Source organism: Bos grunniens, chromosome X, assembly GCF_055505025.1.
Source record: "Bos grunniens cultivar Pamir isolate PY7600 chromosome X, Bosgru_T2T1.0, whole genome shotgun sequence".
Lineage (NCBI taxonomy): Eukaryota > Metazoa > Chordata > Mammalia > Artiodactyla > Bovidae > Bos > Bos grunniens.
The window spans coordinates 32,231,955-32,249,250 of record NC_141194.1 but is presented as its reverse complement, the minus strand read 5'-3'; the positions used below and the strand labels follow the sequence as shown (position 1 = coordinate 32,249,250).

Here is a 17,296-nt window from a genome sequence, read left to right as displayed (position 1 = left end):
GTGGCCAGTAGGTCTGCCTTACAAGAAATGTCAAAAGAAGTCCTTCAGAGAGAAAGAAAATCATGTAGGTCAGAAAGTTGGATCAACATACAGAAAATAGCATTAGAGAAGGAAGAAATGAAAATAAAATCAAATCTTTTATTTTTCTTATCCCTAGTGATATAAAAGTTATCTCTTTGTTCAAAATAATAACCACAACAATGTGTTAAGTGATCAGAGCTTATGGATAAGTGAATGACAGCAACGTTTTACATTTTGAAAAGGAAGAGCAGGGAATATTCTGCTATTAGGTACCTCTGCCACCTATAATGGAAAAGGCAATGGCACCCCACTCCAGTACTCTTGCCTGGAAAATCCCATGGATGGAGGAGCCTGATAGGCTGCGGTCCATGAGGTTGCTAAGAGTCGGACACGACTGAGCGACTTCACTTTCACTTTTCACTTTAATGCATTGGAGAAGGAAATGGCAACCCACTCCAGTGTTCTTGCCTGGAGAATCCCAGGGACGGGGGAGCCTGGTGGGCTGCCATCTATGGAGTCCCACAGGGTCGGACATGACTGAAGCGACTTAGCAGCAGCAGCAACCACCTATAAAGGAAAAATGGATCAGGGTGGGGAGCAGAGAAAATGCCTTAATTCCTTACATGAATCGCATAACTAGTTCAGGTTCAACTTCATCATAAATTATTTCACTTTTCTCTCTTCCCAATAAATGAGAAATAGCAGAGTGGGGGGAATAGGGATTGTAAGGTAGAAGTAAGAGCCTAACACAGTTTATCTTTTCTCATGGATTTAGCTACTGCTGCTAGCCTTATCTCAAACCACATATTTCATATTTTTATACAAACCCCCCTTTAAAGACCCAACTGTGTTATCAAACTTTCCTGTTTTCAAACTGAGCATTTATTGACATGATCCTTCCCCAAATCCCATTTTTTCTATTTTAAAATAGGAATTTATGCCTATTTTTAGTCTTACTTTACTCCAGTCTTCTAAAATATTACCTCAGAATCTTGAAATCCTAAAAGATACTTCATGCATTAATGTTAAACATGCAGCTTTGAAGACAAAGATAATAATGAATAAGGTAAACACACACATGTGAACCTACACACATATATTAAACCTGGTTCAAAAACTCAACAGAGTTAGCAGTACTCAAACTAAAGCCTAAAGATGAGGCTAACCCTGAAACTTCACAATAAAATTTTCAATCTTCTAAAAATGATTAAGGAATTACAAGTGCTTTAGGTTTGGAGACTTCAAATTGGATCCAGCATAGTATAGGAATATTTAAGCAATAAGATTTAATATAATAAGGGTTAGTATAGGAATATTTAAGCAGTAAGTTTTAATATAATAAGGGTTATAGACTATTTTTTAAGCAACCAGACTTCAGAATTTTTAAACACTTTAAAAAAATCAAGTGGACTTTGGGATGTAAAACCTATATAAACCATGTTTTAAATCCTCTTCTAAATCTAGTCCATTTTTGAAACCTCAGAGTCCAATAAAATACTTTCTCTATTTTCCATAAAGGGTTCCCCTTTCAGGCTTCAGTGAGTAAGTAGATTCTCATGAGGCTCAGGACAAATGTTGAGCCAAATTTTAAATGGTCATCATTTGTGAGGGTTTTTCAAAAATTTATTTTTAAATTGTTCTTTAGTAAGACCTTCGAAATAGAATGCCACTCAAGTAAAGACATGTCTTTCTCACTGTGTCACTCTCTCAAAGGTTATGAGAATATTATATGTAGCTTCATCTGCTGCACAACTCCTCTCTAACCTTCTCTTCAGCTTTGCCAGGAAGCTAATGAAACCTCAGTGTCAGGATTCCTCCAATTCATAGAACTCTTCAAAGATGCCAGTAAAGCTTTCAGGTAGCCACAGGCTTGAAAATTAGGCAAAACAAAAAAGGCCAACAGTTTTGGATGAAGATCACTGTCATCTCTTGTTTTGTAGGATGGCCCGGTCAACTTTTACAAAACTTTATCAGGGTGAAAACTGCCTTGCTCTGGACAAATGGACACAAAATAAAAGCAGAAAAAGTAACATATGGGCAATTTTTAAAACTTTAAGGAAAAAAATAAGAAAAGGTTTTGACTTGAGCCTGTAAGTTTGTTGAAGCTGCAATTTAAATGTCATCCACGTAGATTTATATTATTTTTGTCACTCTTGCACAGTAATAAGTTGGTCTAGGCTTTCAATAAATATATATATGAAATGTATTTTGAATATTAAGTAAGGACAAGGTGTCATTTAGAGCCTATTTTTCTGATATTTCATTAAAAGATACCCAGAATTCTTATTTTGAAGATTTAAACTTTTCTTGAGCTAGAGAATTGTAACTCTCAAATATGTTATTTATAACCCAATCTCTGTAGCCTTGTAGAACAAAGCAAGTGCAAAGATCATTGTAAACATGACATTGCTGTCATTTATTCTCCAGTGTGTTTTACCCTTATAATGGTTTCTGTGCATATGTCAATGTCCTGTATCAAGGGTCTGAAAATGTTGGCCATGGGCCAAACCCAGGGTGCCATCTTTTTAAAATAATTTTAGATAATTGCAGATTTACATGCATCAGAGGATGAGATGGCTGGATGGCATCCCATCAGAGGATGAGATGGTTTTACATCTCATCAGAGGATGAGATGACTGGATGGCATCACTGATGCAATGGACATGAACTTGGGCAAACTTTGGGAAATGGCAAGGGACAGGGAGGCCTGGAGTGCTACAGTCCATGGGATCGCAAAGAGTTGGACATGACTGGGCAAGTGAACAAGATTTACTTTCAGTTGTAAAAAAAAAAAAAAAAAAATAGATCTTGTGTATTGTTTTACCCAGTCCCTCCCAGTGATAACATATAATACAACTGTAGTACAATATCACAACTAGGATATTGACAGAACAATTAAGGTACAAATATCTCCATCCCAACAAGGAACCCTCATGTTAATATTTTTTGGGCAAAATCCACTTCCTTCCTGCACCCCCTACTTCCTAACCCGTGGAAACCACTAGTCTGAAAACCTTTTGCATAATTTTGCCATTTCTGTAATGTTATAAAAATGGATTTATACAGTATGTAGCCTTTTAGAATTGGTTTTGTTCACTCAGAAAAGTGAGTGAGAGTCTGGAGAGTCTTCTATGTTATTGTATAAAACTGATTGTTCTCTTTATTTCTAAGTAGTATTCATTTAGAAAGACGTACCAGTTTGTTTAGCCTTTCACCTGTTGAAGGTCTTTCCAGTGAGTTGTTTCCAGTTTCTGTGCATTATAAGTACATCTGCAAAGAATGCTTATGTATAAATTTTTGTATAAATAAGAATTTTCATTCCTCTGGAATTAATGCCCTGTAGTGAAACTTTTGTATCTATCTTTCGTTTTATATATACCTGTTTCATTCTTAACATTGGTAATTTGTGTGTCCTCGTTTTTTTTTTTTTTTTTAATTGGTCACTCTTGTTAGCACTTTGTCAATTTTACTGATCTTTTTGAAGGATGAGACCTTTGTTTCATTGATTTTCTTTAATTTTCTGTTTTCAATTTCATTGATTTCTGATGTTTATTATTTCCTTTTTCTGCTTCATTTGGTTTTATGTTGCTTTCTACTTTAGAGATCCTTGGAGTGAGAGCTTAGATTATTGATTTGAAATTTTCCCTCTTTTGTCGTGTATGCAATTGAGAACATCTTTTTCAATACATTGCTTTATTTAATATGTTAAATAAACATATTTGACATCCCACAGTGCAAGATTCAGAAGCATTTCTAACATATACTTGAAAACTGATTTGGTCTGCCACCCTCAAAGAGTCAGTCTTAAATTTTGAATATTATAATTATCTGTAATGTACATTCCTCTCTTCCTCCCTCATGCCTTTCCTCTTTTTTTTTTCCCCAACTGGTATCATTGACCTCCTATTATCCTCAATACACTTTTGAAAACTGATATAAACCTAAATAAATAGTAACCAGTCCTTAACATTAAGAACATTAAGTCCTTAACATTACAGTTGATTAGAAAAGTGCATTCATGTAATTAGACCTAAATACAAACAAGACCAAGGGGAAGCTCAAAATATCTTCATAGAGAATGTAAACTTCAACAAAGCCCAGAAGGATAAGAAAACATACAATACACAGACAAAGGATCAAAGATAAGGAAATTGCAAGCAGAGGCAATAGTATATACAAAACAAAATGATAGGCAATGGAAATGAAGCAGTTCACAACTCCTCTTTTGATAGAGTTTGCTCTCCAGCATGTAATTCACATATTAAATATATATCCAGTTTATTTGTTATACATGCAGCAAAGGAGAAAAGTACCATGCAAGGAGAAGATTTATGGTGAACTTTTGAAATAATTTGAGATACAGTGGTAGAAAAGCACATGAGATCACTTCAGTGGAATTCAGAGAGGTATAATGCAGTTGACAAATGAAGGCAAGAGCTAATTTGCAAAGGGTATGTTCATCCCTTATCATATTTTCCTCTAGGATATCATATTAGTACTGAGTATCCTTCCAAGACTGATACTGTAGGGCTGAGCCCATGTGCTGATCATTCTTCACTTGTATCAGTGACTCCATTCCCCACTACCACATCCACTTAGCAACATTCTCTGCCTTACTCTGTCCTGGGAAGCTTAGCTCTTCATCGCCATCACCATGGCCTCCTGCACTCCATCAGCAAATTGTGTGACAACAGGATATCAGAGGGCAGGTGGAAAAGGAGTTTTAGGTATCTATTCTCCACTTTCTGTGTGCCTCACTAAACTCCTGCTGGTGATTGTTTGTGTCTGCTACTATTCTGACAACATTATTCCGTCACTCTGACCCATTAGACCAGGAGGTGGAAACGAGTTCCCACTTTTACTGTTATCTGAATGACTCACCATCTTTTATTTGTTCTCATCATCCTGCTTACACCTCTATCCATGGTTATTTCAACAGATCATTTTCTGCTAATGCTTTTGTTTCTGCCTGTTTCTTGCTAGGACCTTGACTGATATAGTATAAAAGATGGAACCATGACATCTTGGGACTGATCCTCAGTTCCCTCATATCAATGCATTTAATTTCTTTGTACTCATAATAACTTTCCTTTATTCAGCAATCTTAAAATACCTTCATTAATTCCTACGTATTTACCTCCTAAACTGTTTGAGAATCAGTACATGAGTTAGGCATCCATTATTTTTGCAATACAGATAAATAACTTTTACATATACTTGATAGCTCAGTTGGTAAAGAATCCACCTGCAATGCAGGAGACCCCGGTTCTATTCCTGGGTCAGAAAAATCACCTGGAGAAGGGATAGGCTACTCACTCCAGTATTCTTGGGCTTCCCTTATGATTCAGCTGGTAAGGAATCCACCTGCAATGCAGGAGACCTGGGTTCAATCCCTGGGTTGGGAAGATCCCATGGAGAAGGGAAAGGCTACCCACTCCAGTATTCTGGCCTGGAGAATTCCATGGACTGTATAGTCCATGGGGTTGCAAAGAGTCAGACTGAGTGACTTTCACTTTCAATAAGTAAGTAAATGCTCTTTGTCTTGATTCTATAGATAGCATCACTATATAGTACCAATCTCTAAAATCAAATCATGTTGCAAGTGTCATAGAGTTCATTGCCTAAGGAAATAGCAGTTAAGATATGCTTTGAGTTTTCCGAGTTTTAACTCTTTTTTGTCCATTTGAAAAAGTCTGAATATTTAAGAATGAATTCATAAGGCTCCAGATATCCATTTAGAGTCTTAATGGGAATTAAGATATTGTCAAATCAGTACAAATTGCACACACACACAGAGAGAAGTAATCTCAGGTATCAACATAGATTGACTGGGAAACCCGGACTTCCCTACCTAGTAGTAACAAGGGAGCAATCCCCTTTCCACCCTCCTCCAAAGCATTGCCAGGAAAGGCTAGCTAAAACTGAAGGTTTAAATAAGATCCAGAGTCTGACATCATAATGCCCTTAATTTCCAAGCTTCCATTTAAAAGCATTCATCAAACCATGAAAAAGGCAAATCTCAACTTGAATGAAAAAAGACAACAGTCACCTATGCTGAAATGACATAGGTGATGGGATTATTTGCCAAGGGTATTAAAACAGCCATTATTTTTTTAAATGGTTCAATAAACAATTATAAACTTGCTTGCAACAAATAAAAACTAGAAAGTCTCAGCAAGAAATGGAAGACATATAGAACCAAATGAAATTTTAGAACTGAAAAGTAATCAAAATAAAATTAAATTGATGGTCTCAGTAGCAGATTGGAAGGGACAGAGGGCAAAATCTGTGAACAGGAAGATAGAACAAATAGTAATTACCCAGTATGAACAAGAAAGAATATAGACTGACAAAAAAAATGAACAGATCCTCAGTGACCTTGTGGGGTTATAATAAAAGATCTATGACGCATGTCACTAGAGTCTTGAAAGGAGAGAAAAAAGAAAGTGTTGCTGAACAATAGCTTGAAAAAATAATGACTTAAAAATAGCCTAATTTGGCAAAAGACAAAACCCTACAGATTCAAGAAGCTGAGAGACCTAGAGATCTATGCCTACACCCATCATAGTCAAACTTCTGAAAAGTAATGATAAAGGGGGGGAAAAAAACACCTTGAAAGCAGTGAAAGATAAAGGACACTTTATCTATAGGCAAAAAGAAATGAAATGACAGAATTTCTTATGAGAAGCCATAGAATCCAAAAGGAAATGACATGACATATTTCATGCTATTAAAGAAAACTGTCAATGTCCAGAAAATAGAAGAAGAGGCACATTTTCTGAGGCAAGAAAAAAATCTGAATCCAAAACCAGACAAACAGGGTACAATAAGAAAAAAAAAACTACAGACCAATGTCCTTCGTGGATATAGAGACAAAAATTCTTAACAAAATTTGGTATATCATAATAACTAGCTAAAAAAGAATGATAGCATGATTTTATCAATTGACACAGAGAAAGAAAAGTTAGACAAAATTCCACACCCATTCATGATTTAAAATATAAAACCTTAGAAAACTAGAAATACAGGATTTCAGCTTGATACAGCACATCTATAAAAATTCTATCAGTTCAGTTCAGTTCAGTCGCTCAGTCGTGTCCGACTCTTTGTGACCCCATGAATCGCAGCACGCCAGGCCTCCCTGTCCATCACCAACTCCCGGAGTTCACTCAGACTACGTCCATCGAGTCAATGATGCCATCCAGTCATCTCATCCTCTGTCGTCCCCTTCTCCTCCTGCCCCCAATCCCTCCCAGCATAGGAATCTTCCAATGAGTCAACTCTTCGCATGACGTGGCCAAAGTACTGGAATTTCAGCTTTAGCATCATTCCCTCCAAAGAAATCCCAGGGCTGATCTCCTTTAGAATGGACTGGTTGGATCTCCTTGCAGTCCAAGGGACTCTCAAGAGTCTTCTCCAACACCACAGTTCAAAAGCATCAATTCTTGGGCGCTCAGCCTTCTTCATAGTCCAACTCTCACATCCATACATGACCACCGGAAAAACCATAGCCTTGACTAGACAGACCTTTGTTGGCAAAGTAATGTCTCTGCTTTTGAATATGCTATCTAGGTTGGTCATAACTTTCCTTCCAAGGAGTAAGCGTCTTTTAATTTCATGGCTGCAGTCACCATCTGCAGTGATTTTGGAGCCCAAAAAATAAAGTCTGACACTGTTTCCACATCCATTTCCCATGAAGTTATGGGACCAGATGCCATGATCTTCGTTTTCTGAATGTTGAGCTTTAAGCCAACTTTTTCACTCCCCACTTTCACCTTCATCAAGAGGCTTTTTAGTTCCTCTTCACTTTCTGCCATAAGGGTGGTGTCATCTGCATATCTGAGGTTATTGGTATTTCTCCTGGCAATCTTGGTTTCAGTTGTGCTTCTTCCAGCCCAGCATCTCTCATGATGTACTCTGCATATAAGTTAAATAAGCAGGGTGACAATATACAGCCTTGATGTACTCCTTTTCCTATTTGGAACCAGTCTGTTGTTCCATGTCCAGTTCTAACTGTTGCTTCCTGACCTGCATATAGGTTTCTCAAGAGGCAGGTCACGTTGTCTGGTATTCCCATCTCTTTCACAATTTTCTACAATTTATTGTGATCCACACAGTCAAAGGCTTTGGCATAGGCAATAAAGCAGAAATAGATGTTTTACTGGAACTCTCTTGCTTTTTTGATGATCCAGGGGATGTTGGCAATTTGATCTCTGGTTCCTTTGCCGTTTCTAAAACCAGCTTAAACATCTGGAAGTTCACGGTTCACATATTGCTGAAGCCTGGCTTGGAGAATATTGAGCATTAGTTTACTAGCATGTGAGATGACAAAAATTCTATAGACAACATCATATTAATGGTGAAACATTTTAAAGCCTTTTTTTAGCACGATCAAGGCAAAGATACATGCTTTCATTCCTGCTACTTTTGTAGTAGAGGAAATTCTAGCCAGCACAAAAATGCTAACAAGTATATAAAAAAGCTTAAAAAACCAGGATGGAAGAGTTAAAATTGTCCCTATTTGCAGACGCTATGATAGGCTATGTAAAACATCCCAGGGATTCTACAAAATTACTCATAGAACTAATTAGCCCAGCAAGGTCTCAAGATACAAGATCAATGTACAAAATCAATTATATTTCTATATACAAGAAGTGAAATATTATAAATCAAAATTTAAAAGATAACATCTTAAAATAACTCCAAAAAGGGGGTATACTTATGAACATAACAAACATTTACAGGATCTATATGCTGTAAACTTAAAAAAAAAAAATAAAAATAAAATAAAACAAAGACCTAGAGGGTATAAACACTGTGTTCATGGACTAAGGACTATAATAGAGTAACTGTCATTTTACCTGCAGTTAATCTATAGTTCTAACGCAATTCCTATCAAAATACCAGCAAGCTTTTGTGTACATATGAACAAGCACCAAATTGTCTGAATCACATCTGCCTTCTTTTTCGCTGGCCTCAGTGCCAATAAATTTCCCATAACCAACACATTTCTCCATTGGCTTTACTTAACAATAAGATTTTTAAAAAAATCATCTATGAATATATGCCATTATAGAATATATAACACATCAACAAATATAGATCATTGTGGAGAAGGGAAATTGCCTAGAAATGTTTTTTCCCAAGTCAATAAATTTGTGAACTTTGTATAAAAGTCTTAGTTATCGTACCTGTTTATTCCCAGCTTGTTTATCCTTTGAAGCTCTATTAGTCATAGTGCTTAAAATTATCTGAGATAATTACATAAGTGGGGGAGATGATTCAGACCCCTAACCATTAATATAAAATGCTGCCATTAAGGTTTTCAATTTCTTGAGAATTCACTCCTTGTTACTTTTAAGTTTACCCTAATCAGCTCTTTCTAAATAATAGTCCACTCATGTTATGATAGAGGGATTATTGTTTAGTATTCAAATGTAAGCAAGAACCCGTCTTCATTTTACAACATGTGTCTTAAAAGTATAGGCTAAGAATCTACTGTATAGTAGATGGACCTCTTCTCAACACTATGTACTGTCCTTAATGGGAAAATAATCTTAAAATAAATGGATATATGTATATGTATAACTGATTCACTTTGCTGTACATTTGGAACTAACACGACATTGTAAATCAACTATTCTCCAATAAAAATTTTAAAAATAAAAATAAATCATATGTGAACCAGATCACCAGTCCAGGTTCGATGCATGAGACAGGGCGCTCAGGGCTGGTGCACTGGGATGACCCAGAGGGATGGGATGGGGAGGGAGGTGGGAGGGGGGTTCAGAATGGGGAACACATGTACACCCATGGCTAATTCATGTCAATGTATGACATAAACACTACAATATTGTAAAGTAATTAGCCTCCAGTTAAATAAATTTATATTTAAAAAATTAAACTGTAAACTATAGAAAGTAATTTTAAAACATGCTAATGTAAGCCTTCAATGTAATCAGTGTTGCACAATGCTCTATTAATTTCTGCTGTACACCAAAGTGACTCAGTTATACTAGAGATCTCTTCAAGAAAATCAGAGATACCAAAGGAACATTTCATGCAAAGGTGGGCTCGATAAAGGACAGAAATGGTATGGACCTAACATCACTACAGATGGTGACTACAGCCATGAAATTAAAAGATGCTTACTCCTTGGAAGGAAAGTTATGACCAACCTAGATAGCATATTCAAAAGCAGAGACATTACTTTGCCAACAAAGGTTCGTCTAGTCAAGGCTCTGGTTTTTCCTGTGGTCATGTATGGATGTGAGAGTTGGACTGTGAAGAAGGCTGAGTGCCGAAGAATTGATGCTTTTGAACTGTGGTGTTGGAGAAGACTCTTGAGAGTCCCTTGGACTGCAAGGAGATCAACCAGTCCATTCTGAAGGAGATCAGCCCTGGGATTTCTTTGGAAGGAATGATGCTAAAGCTGAAACTCCAGTACTTTGGCCACCTTATGTGAAGAGTTGACTTATTAGAAGACTCTGATGCTGGGAGGGATTGGGGGCAGGAAGAGAAGGGGACGACAGAGGATGAGATGGCTGGATGGCATCACTGACTCGATGGATGTGAGTCTGAGTGAACTCCGGGAGTTGGTGATGGACAGGGAGGCCTGGCGTGCTGCGATTCATGGGGTCACAAAGAGTTGGACACGACTGAACAACTGATCTGATCTGATCTGATATATATATGTCTATACATCTTTTAAAAAATATTTTTTCCCATTATAGTTTATCAGAGGATACTAAGTATAGGTCTCTTACTATGTTGTTTACTCATCCCATATATAAAAGCTTACATGTGCTAACCCCAACCCAGGCCATTCCTCCTCCAACCCCCTACCCCTTGGCAACCATCAGTCTGTTCTCTATGTCTGTGATTCTTTCTCTTTCCTAGACAGGTTCTTTTGTGTCATATTTTAGATTCCACATTTAAGGAATATCATATCGTATTTGTTTTTCTGACTTACTTTGCTAGTATGATAATCTCTAGTTGCATCCTTGATGCTGCACATGGCCTTATTTCATTCTTTTTTATGACTGAGTAGTAGTCCATTTATATGTACCACATCTTCTTTACCCATTCATCTTCAGTGGACATTTAGGTTGTTTCTATGTCTTGGCTGTTGTGAATAGAGCTGCTATGAACATAGAGGTGTATGTATCTTTTTGAATTACAGTTTTGTCTTGATATATGTCCAGACGTGGATGCTTTGTGCCTTTGGTAAAGTAAAGTTCTGTATTTTAATGTGTTTCTTTTTCAAAATAGTACTTTGGGAACCTGTGTTCTTTTCTCTTTCTTTGTGCAATCACATACATAACAGATAGTGATATTAGTATAGACATATGAAAGAAAAAATATGATCACAATACAAAGCACTATTAGAAAGCACAGTATGACAAAATCAATTAAAGATGACCTAAATATTGTACGTATATACTGTCAATGGATTATAAGACTCAACATGATAAAAATGGAATTTATCCAGATTGATCTATTTAATGCAACCCTTGTCAAAATTAAAGAAGATATTTTATTGTTAGGTCCATAGAGCTATTTGTCTAAAATCTTTATGTTAAGGCACAGGGCCTAGAATGTAAAGTAATTTTTAAAAAGAATAACGTAGTGGGATAAATAACTCTGTCTAATGCTTAATCATATAGCTGCAGTAATTAAGGCAGTATGGCATTGGAAGAGAGATACATCAATAGGACAGAGGCGCAATTGCAGAAGTAGATCCGCACAAATGTGCCCAGGTGGCTTTTGACAAAGGTACAAAAATTATTCAGGGGAAAGATGTTTTTTCCACTAATGGCATTGAGGTAATTGGAAATCTGTAAGCAAAAAAAAAAAGAAGAAAAGAAACTTTACATTGTATACAAAATTGAACTTAAATTAAATTCTAAGGGAATTTCCTTGGCAGTGTAGTGGTTAGGACTCTGAACTTCCACTGCCTGTGAGCCCAGTTTCAGTCCCTTACTGGGGAACTAAAATCCTGTAAGTGATGCAGAGTGGCTAAAAATCAATCTGTAAATAAAATTAAAAAAATAAAATCCATTTAAATGTAAGTATAGAGTTATATTTCAAAAAGAAAAATTAAGAGAAAATCTTGATGAGTTAAAACTTGTTGAAGAATTCTTGAGCAAGATACCAAAAGAACCATGCAAGAAAAAATTCAATAAATTGAAAATTTTTTTTTTAATTTAAAACTTTTGCTTTGGAATTACTCTATTAAAAAATTAAAAGATGAGCTACATACTCGGAGAATATATTTGTAAAACACATATCTAACAAAGGACTCATGTGTAGAGTATATGAAGATTACTGAAAATTCAGCAGTTACAACAAAAGTATCCAGTTGGAAAATAAGCAAAAGATATGGACAGACATTTCACTGAAAAGTATATTCAGATGGAAAATAAGAACAAGAAAAAAAAAAGTTTCAGTGTTAGTAACCATTCAGACAATTAAAATTAAGACTGCCAGGATATATCTCTACTTGCTTAAGACAAAAATGTATATATATATATACACACACACATATATATGTATATATGACAATACCAAGAAAAATGTGGAGAAACTGGATCACTCACATTGCTGGCAGATATATATAAAATGATACAAACCCTCAAGAGAACATTTTTGTAGTTTCTTTTTAAAAACTAAATATATACATACCGTATGACTCAGCAACTTTACTCCTGGGCACTAATCCAGATAAATGAAAAATATATATAGTTGATTGTTTGGCAGGTTTTTTTGTGGTAACCAAAAACTGGAAATAACCAAAATGGTCTACAGTGAATGAATGTCCGAACAGACTCTAATATATCCATAAAATGGAATAGTACACAGTAATAAAAGTAAACAGATTTTTGATGCAGATAACAACTTGAATGGATCCTTAGGACACTATGCTAAGTGAAAAACGCTAATCTCAGATGGTCACATACTGAATGATTGTTTTTATCTAACATTCTTGAAATGACAAAATTATATTGATGGAGAACAAATCAGTAGGTACCAGCCTACTGGAGATGGTGTTTGGTGTGACTATAAAGGAAGGAAGAAGATTTGTGTGCTGATAGAATGGCTCTGTATTGTGATTGAGGTGTGGTTATACAAATCACCACACATAATAAAGTGACAGAAATATATAAAGTATATCAATGTCAATTTCCTGGTTTTGATATGTGTTATAGTTATCTTAAATACAATTGTTGGGGGAAAAATGAGTGAAGAGTTTATGGAACCTCTCTATACTTTCTTTGAAACTTTATGTGAATCTATCATTATTTCAAAATAAAAAGTTAAAATAAGTTTTTGAAAAATTCTGCTCTGCCAGTTATTAACAATGGGAACGAGCAAATTCCTTGAGCAGTCATTTTTGTAATGATGCTCCTAAAAGCTGTCCAGTGTAGTTATTGTAGGGACTAAATGAGAGATGTAAGTGACCACTGGAAAGTAATGACAAGGTCTGAACTAGAGTTCACTGTATTTAGGCCAAATTTTATTTTATGTACCTTTCATTTTTTCCAGTTTTATTAAGTGTATCTTATCACCTAGATTATAAAACCTTAAGAGAAGTGTGAGTATTCTATGTTAATGTCAAATTTATTACAGGTGCCCAACAAATCCTGATTATTGACTAAGGCTGAAAGACAAGATGTATCTAAGGGCATTCAGCTCTATTAGTGTTTGGTACTTTGGATATTGCTTTAGATATTATCCAAGACAAGTTTTGGGTATATTTGGAGCCAGAGCTGTTTTGGAAACATACATTTCAGGGTTTTTCAAAACTGGCTGTGAATTAGCTCACCTGTCAAACACAGAGTACTGTGTCCTGCTGCTGCTGCTGTCACTTCAGTCGTGTCTGACTCTGTGTGACCCCATAGATGGCAGCCCACCAGGCTCCCCTGTCGCTGGGATTCTCCAGGCAAGAACACTGGAGTGGGTTGCCATTTCCTTCTCCAATGCATGAAAGTGAAAAGTGAAAGTGAAGTCACTCAGTCGTGCCCGACTCTTAGTGACCGCATGGACTGCAGCCTTCCAGGCTCCTCCGACCATGGGATTTTCCAGGCAGGAGTACTGGAGTGGGGTGCCATTGCCTTCTCCGACTGTGTCCTACTCCCAGAGTTTTTTTTCATTTTTCAGGTTTCGTGTGTACTTGCATTTCTAAAATGTTCCTACCTGATGTTGATGCTGCTGCTTCATGGACTGCACTTTACAAATCCCTGATAAACTGTACACGTACCTTGGCTGAAATGTGGGTTTATATCTACAGGGAACTCATGATACAAGGTGTAAAGGAACTTATACTCTGAGCAGTATTGCATGCCATTGCATAGGACAGGAAATGTAACATGCAGATGTGGATCCATGTAACTCCTAAAACATTTCTCTTAGCATATTTCATAAAATTGTTTGTTATATACATATTTAGACAACCACACTAAAGAGATGAGGTGACCTATAGAGAAAATTTTAAATCTACTTTGGATGATAGTAATTTAAGTACAGTTACCCACAAATTAAAATCAGGGCTTGTGTTTTATTTCATACAGATTTTATTGAGGAGATTGGTAATATTATGATATTCCAAAATGTAAAATGTATAACTCACTATTAAAGTAAACATAGTCTGACTCCCATATGTCAGGGTTTTTTTTTCCTATTTTTATCTACAATTTATTTCTGTGCCAAGCAATTGAATACTTGACATAGAAAAATGAGTCTGTCACTTTAACAAATGGTACTATAAAAACACTCAAACAAATAATTTTAGCAGAGATTATTGTAATTGCAGAAGAAATATCTTTCTCAAATGTGTTACCAGTATTTCCTATAAATATTGGGCTCACCTATTGCATTAAAATTAAAAATAAGAAAGGAGATAAAGAAGCCTTCTCTTAGCAAAAAATAGTTTAGAAACATGTTGAATGGTGTGTTACAGTTGTGTTCATTTAATACAGAAAACTTCTGAGAATCATTACATAGTTGATCATTAACTCAGTGTCTAAGAGGATGTTTTAAATAAATCTCAGCAAGTAAATTGAATAAAAAGTAATTTGTTAGTGGAAAAAAACTTGTATCATCAGTTACAACAACAATTGAGCATTTTAGGGGGATTTCTTCACTTCATTCTTAAAGTATTCTTTATTTTAGCAGAAGCCTTTCCCATGAGAGCTATACACATTCTGCCTTCAGAGCTCAGCTGCTTCATTCTGCTGTTTCTTCTCTTATTCAGACTGTTGGCATCAATATATGACTTTTGATTGGATCCCCAGGGTAGAAATTAAGTTTGGTAGACAGTGGATATATAACAAATGCATAGATTATTCTGGGCATTTCTTTTTGTTCAGTAGAGTGAAAGTTTTAGTGCTATTGAGAAAGTTTAAAAAAAAGAGAGAAAAAAAGCAAAGGCATTTAAAAGGCTAATCTGGATCAGAATTTTCTGCTCTAATATTCTGGAAATGTGCATAGAGATTTCAGAAAGTCTTGTTACAGTTGTGTACCAAAGAGTTTTTATGTTAAGAAGGCTTTGAGAGCAAATACTATATCCCCTGGGCTATTATGGTTTAGATATTAATGAGAACACAGTTGAACACTATTTGAATTCACAGGACTTGCCATGCTGGAAGCACAACCTTATATGTAGTGGCCATGGGCAGTCCTATTATGGGAAACCAACTTGAGAGAAAAGGCGGGTCACTTGCTTCTGCGCAGGTCCTGGAATTCAAAATATCCAGGGGCCTCTACAGAATCCTGGCATCAGTTACTATGTTGACTCACTCAGTGTTGGGATCACTCACTTTCCCCTTACAGGACTCAGATCTTGGAGGCAATTAGCTTCAGAGAATACGAATAGAAAAAAAAAAAAAAAAAAACCTGAAGTCTTATTTTTTAAAGGCTGCTGAAGTTGATTGGTTTCTCATCATTCCTAAACCTACTGAAGCAATAAAGTTGAGAGAAAATTTACCAAGATTTTTATCGCTGCCTTGATATATACTTTTCTTTTTTCCAAATGCTTTGGTGGGAAGAAGTAGAGGACTGTTGTAAGTACAAAGTAACTAAAATATTTTTTACTGCGGCATAACTTTTAGTTTGTGGCAAGCTCACTGATTAGGCAGATTGATTTAAACTTATTATAGTGGATTGTGATTAAGCATAAATGTTATATATATATATATATTACACATATATATGTGCAGGTGTACATGTTTCTCACTGGGAAAACTTTTCAATATAAATGAGTTAGCATTTAAGCTTTTTCATTTGCAAAAAACACATCTTTCTTATTTAAGAAACTACTCCAGTAATAGAATATGCATAACTGGCTTGGAGTATTTGTAACAATTTAAATTGCTGTTAAATAGTTTGTGTATATGAGTTATTATCATGATTATTTGATATTTTTGTATTCAGTAATAGTTACATGTGGAGTACTGAACTGACATATATTCTCAATGAACTAATTGCTCTATGGGAATGACATGTGGATGCCTCAAGGTTAGAAAAGTTTTATGTGGCTTATTATGGGGGTAAGATAAAGAATAGAATGCTTTGTGATGGATAAATGGAGGTTGAGAAAAGTATTGATAAATATTTAATTTAAAAGTTCCCTTCTCATACTACATTTAGTATTTTGAATGTTCTTTTCTGTAGCATATCATTAAAAATTATTTCAAATGATGATATGATCTCTGCTATCAAATTACCAGGTACTTTTATTAAGAAAACAACAGAAAAACATGAGGGGCTTCTAATCATAATTTGCATTCAAGTCACAGTGTTGTTTCATGTCTATGATGACCTAACTTTTCAGTAAAACATTTTAGTTTGACTTTTTTATATAAACTCCAACTTTTTTGTTTAAGAAAGTAAAAATGATTAATAAAACATGTAAAAACTGACCATGTCACAACAGTAAAAATAATATATACAAATAATATATGAGGAGTACAATGTGTCCCAAAGAGGTGGATGAAGATTATCTCTTTTCTTACCTGCCTTTGACTTGTGGATTGTAGTCATTCCCTGAAATAGATATGAGGGTCTATAATTAAGGATGAAAGAAGTGAAATTTCTCTAAATAAGTAACTATTCAAAACTTCTGGGAAAAGAGTCACAAGAGAAGTTTCACCTCTGAGAAAAAATTGTGGAAAGAAATCAACAGTGTGCATGTATTGATTTACAAAAGATGATACTGGATTTTGTAGTAAAACATTTTTATATAATTTCCTTTATAAATTTCTTTGACGGATATAAG

General features: G+C 35.4%; 1 protein-coding gene across 21 annotated transcripts in view; it reads left to right on the top strand.

The window, feature by feature from the left end:
- The window catches only part of DMD (dystrophin), a 2,667,987-nt gene that overhangs the window by 411,509 nt on the left and 2,239,182 nt on the right, over positions 1 to 17,296 (top strand). For 3 of the 21 annotated variants that reach the window (XM_086387508.1, XM_086387505.1, XM_086387494.1), the window contains exon 1: positions 15,818 to 16,082. The exons of the other annotated variants lie outside the window; for them this stretch is intronic. In XM_086387508.1, coding sequence (XP_086243634.1) covers positions 16,052 to 16,082 — 31 coding nt within the window. In that variant the 5' untranslated portion in view covers positions 15,818 to 16,051. Of the gene's footprint in view, positions 1 to 15,817; positions 16,083 to 17,296 lie in introns of those variants that run through there. 21 annotated transcript variants of the gene reach the window in all.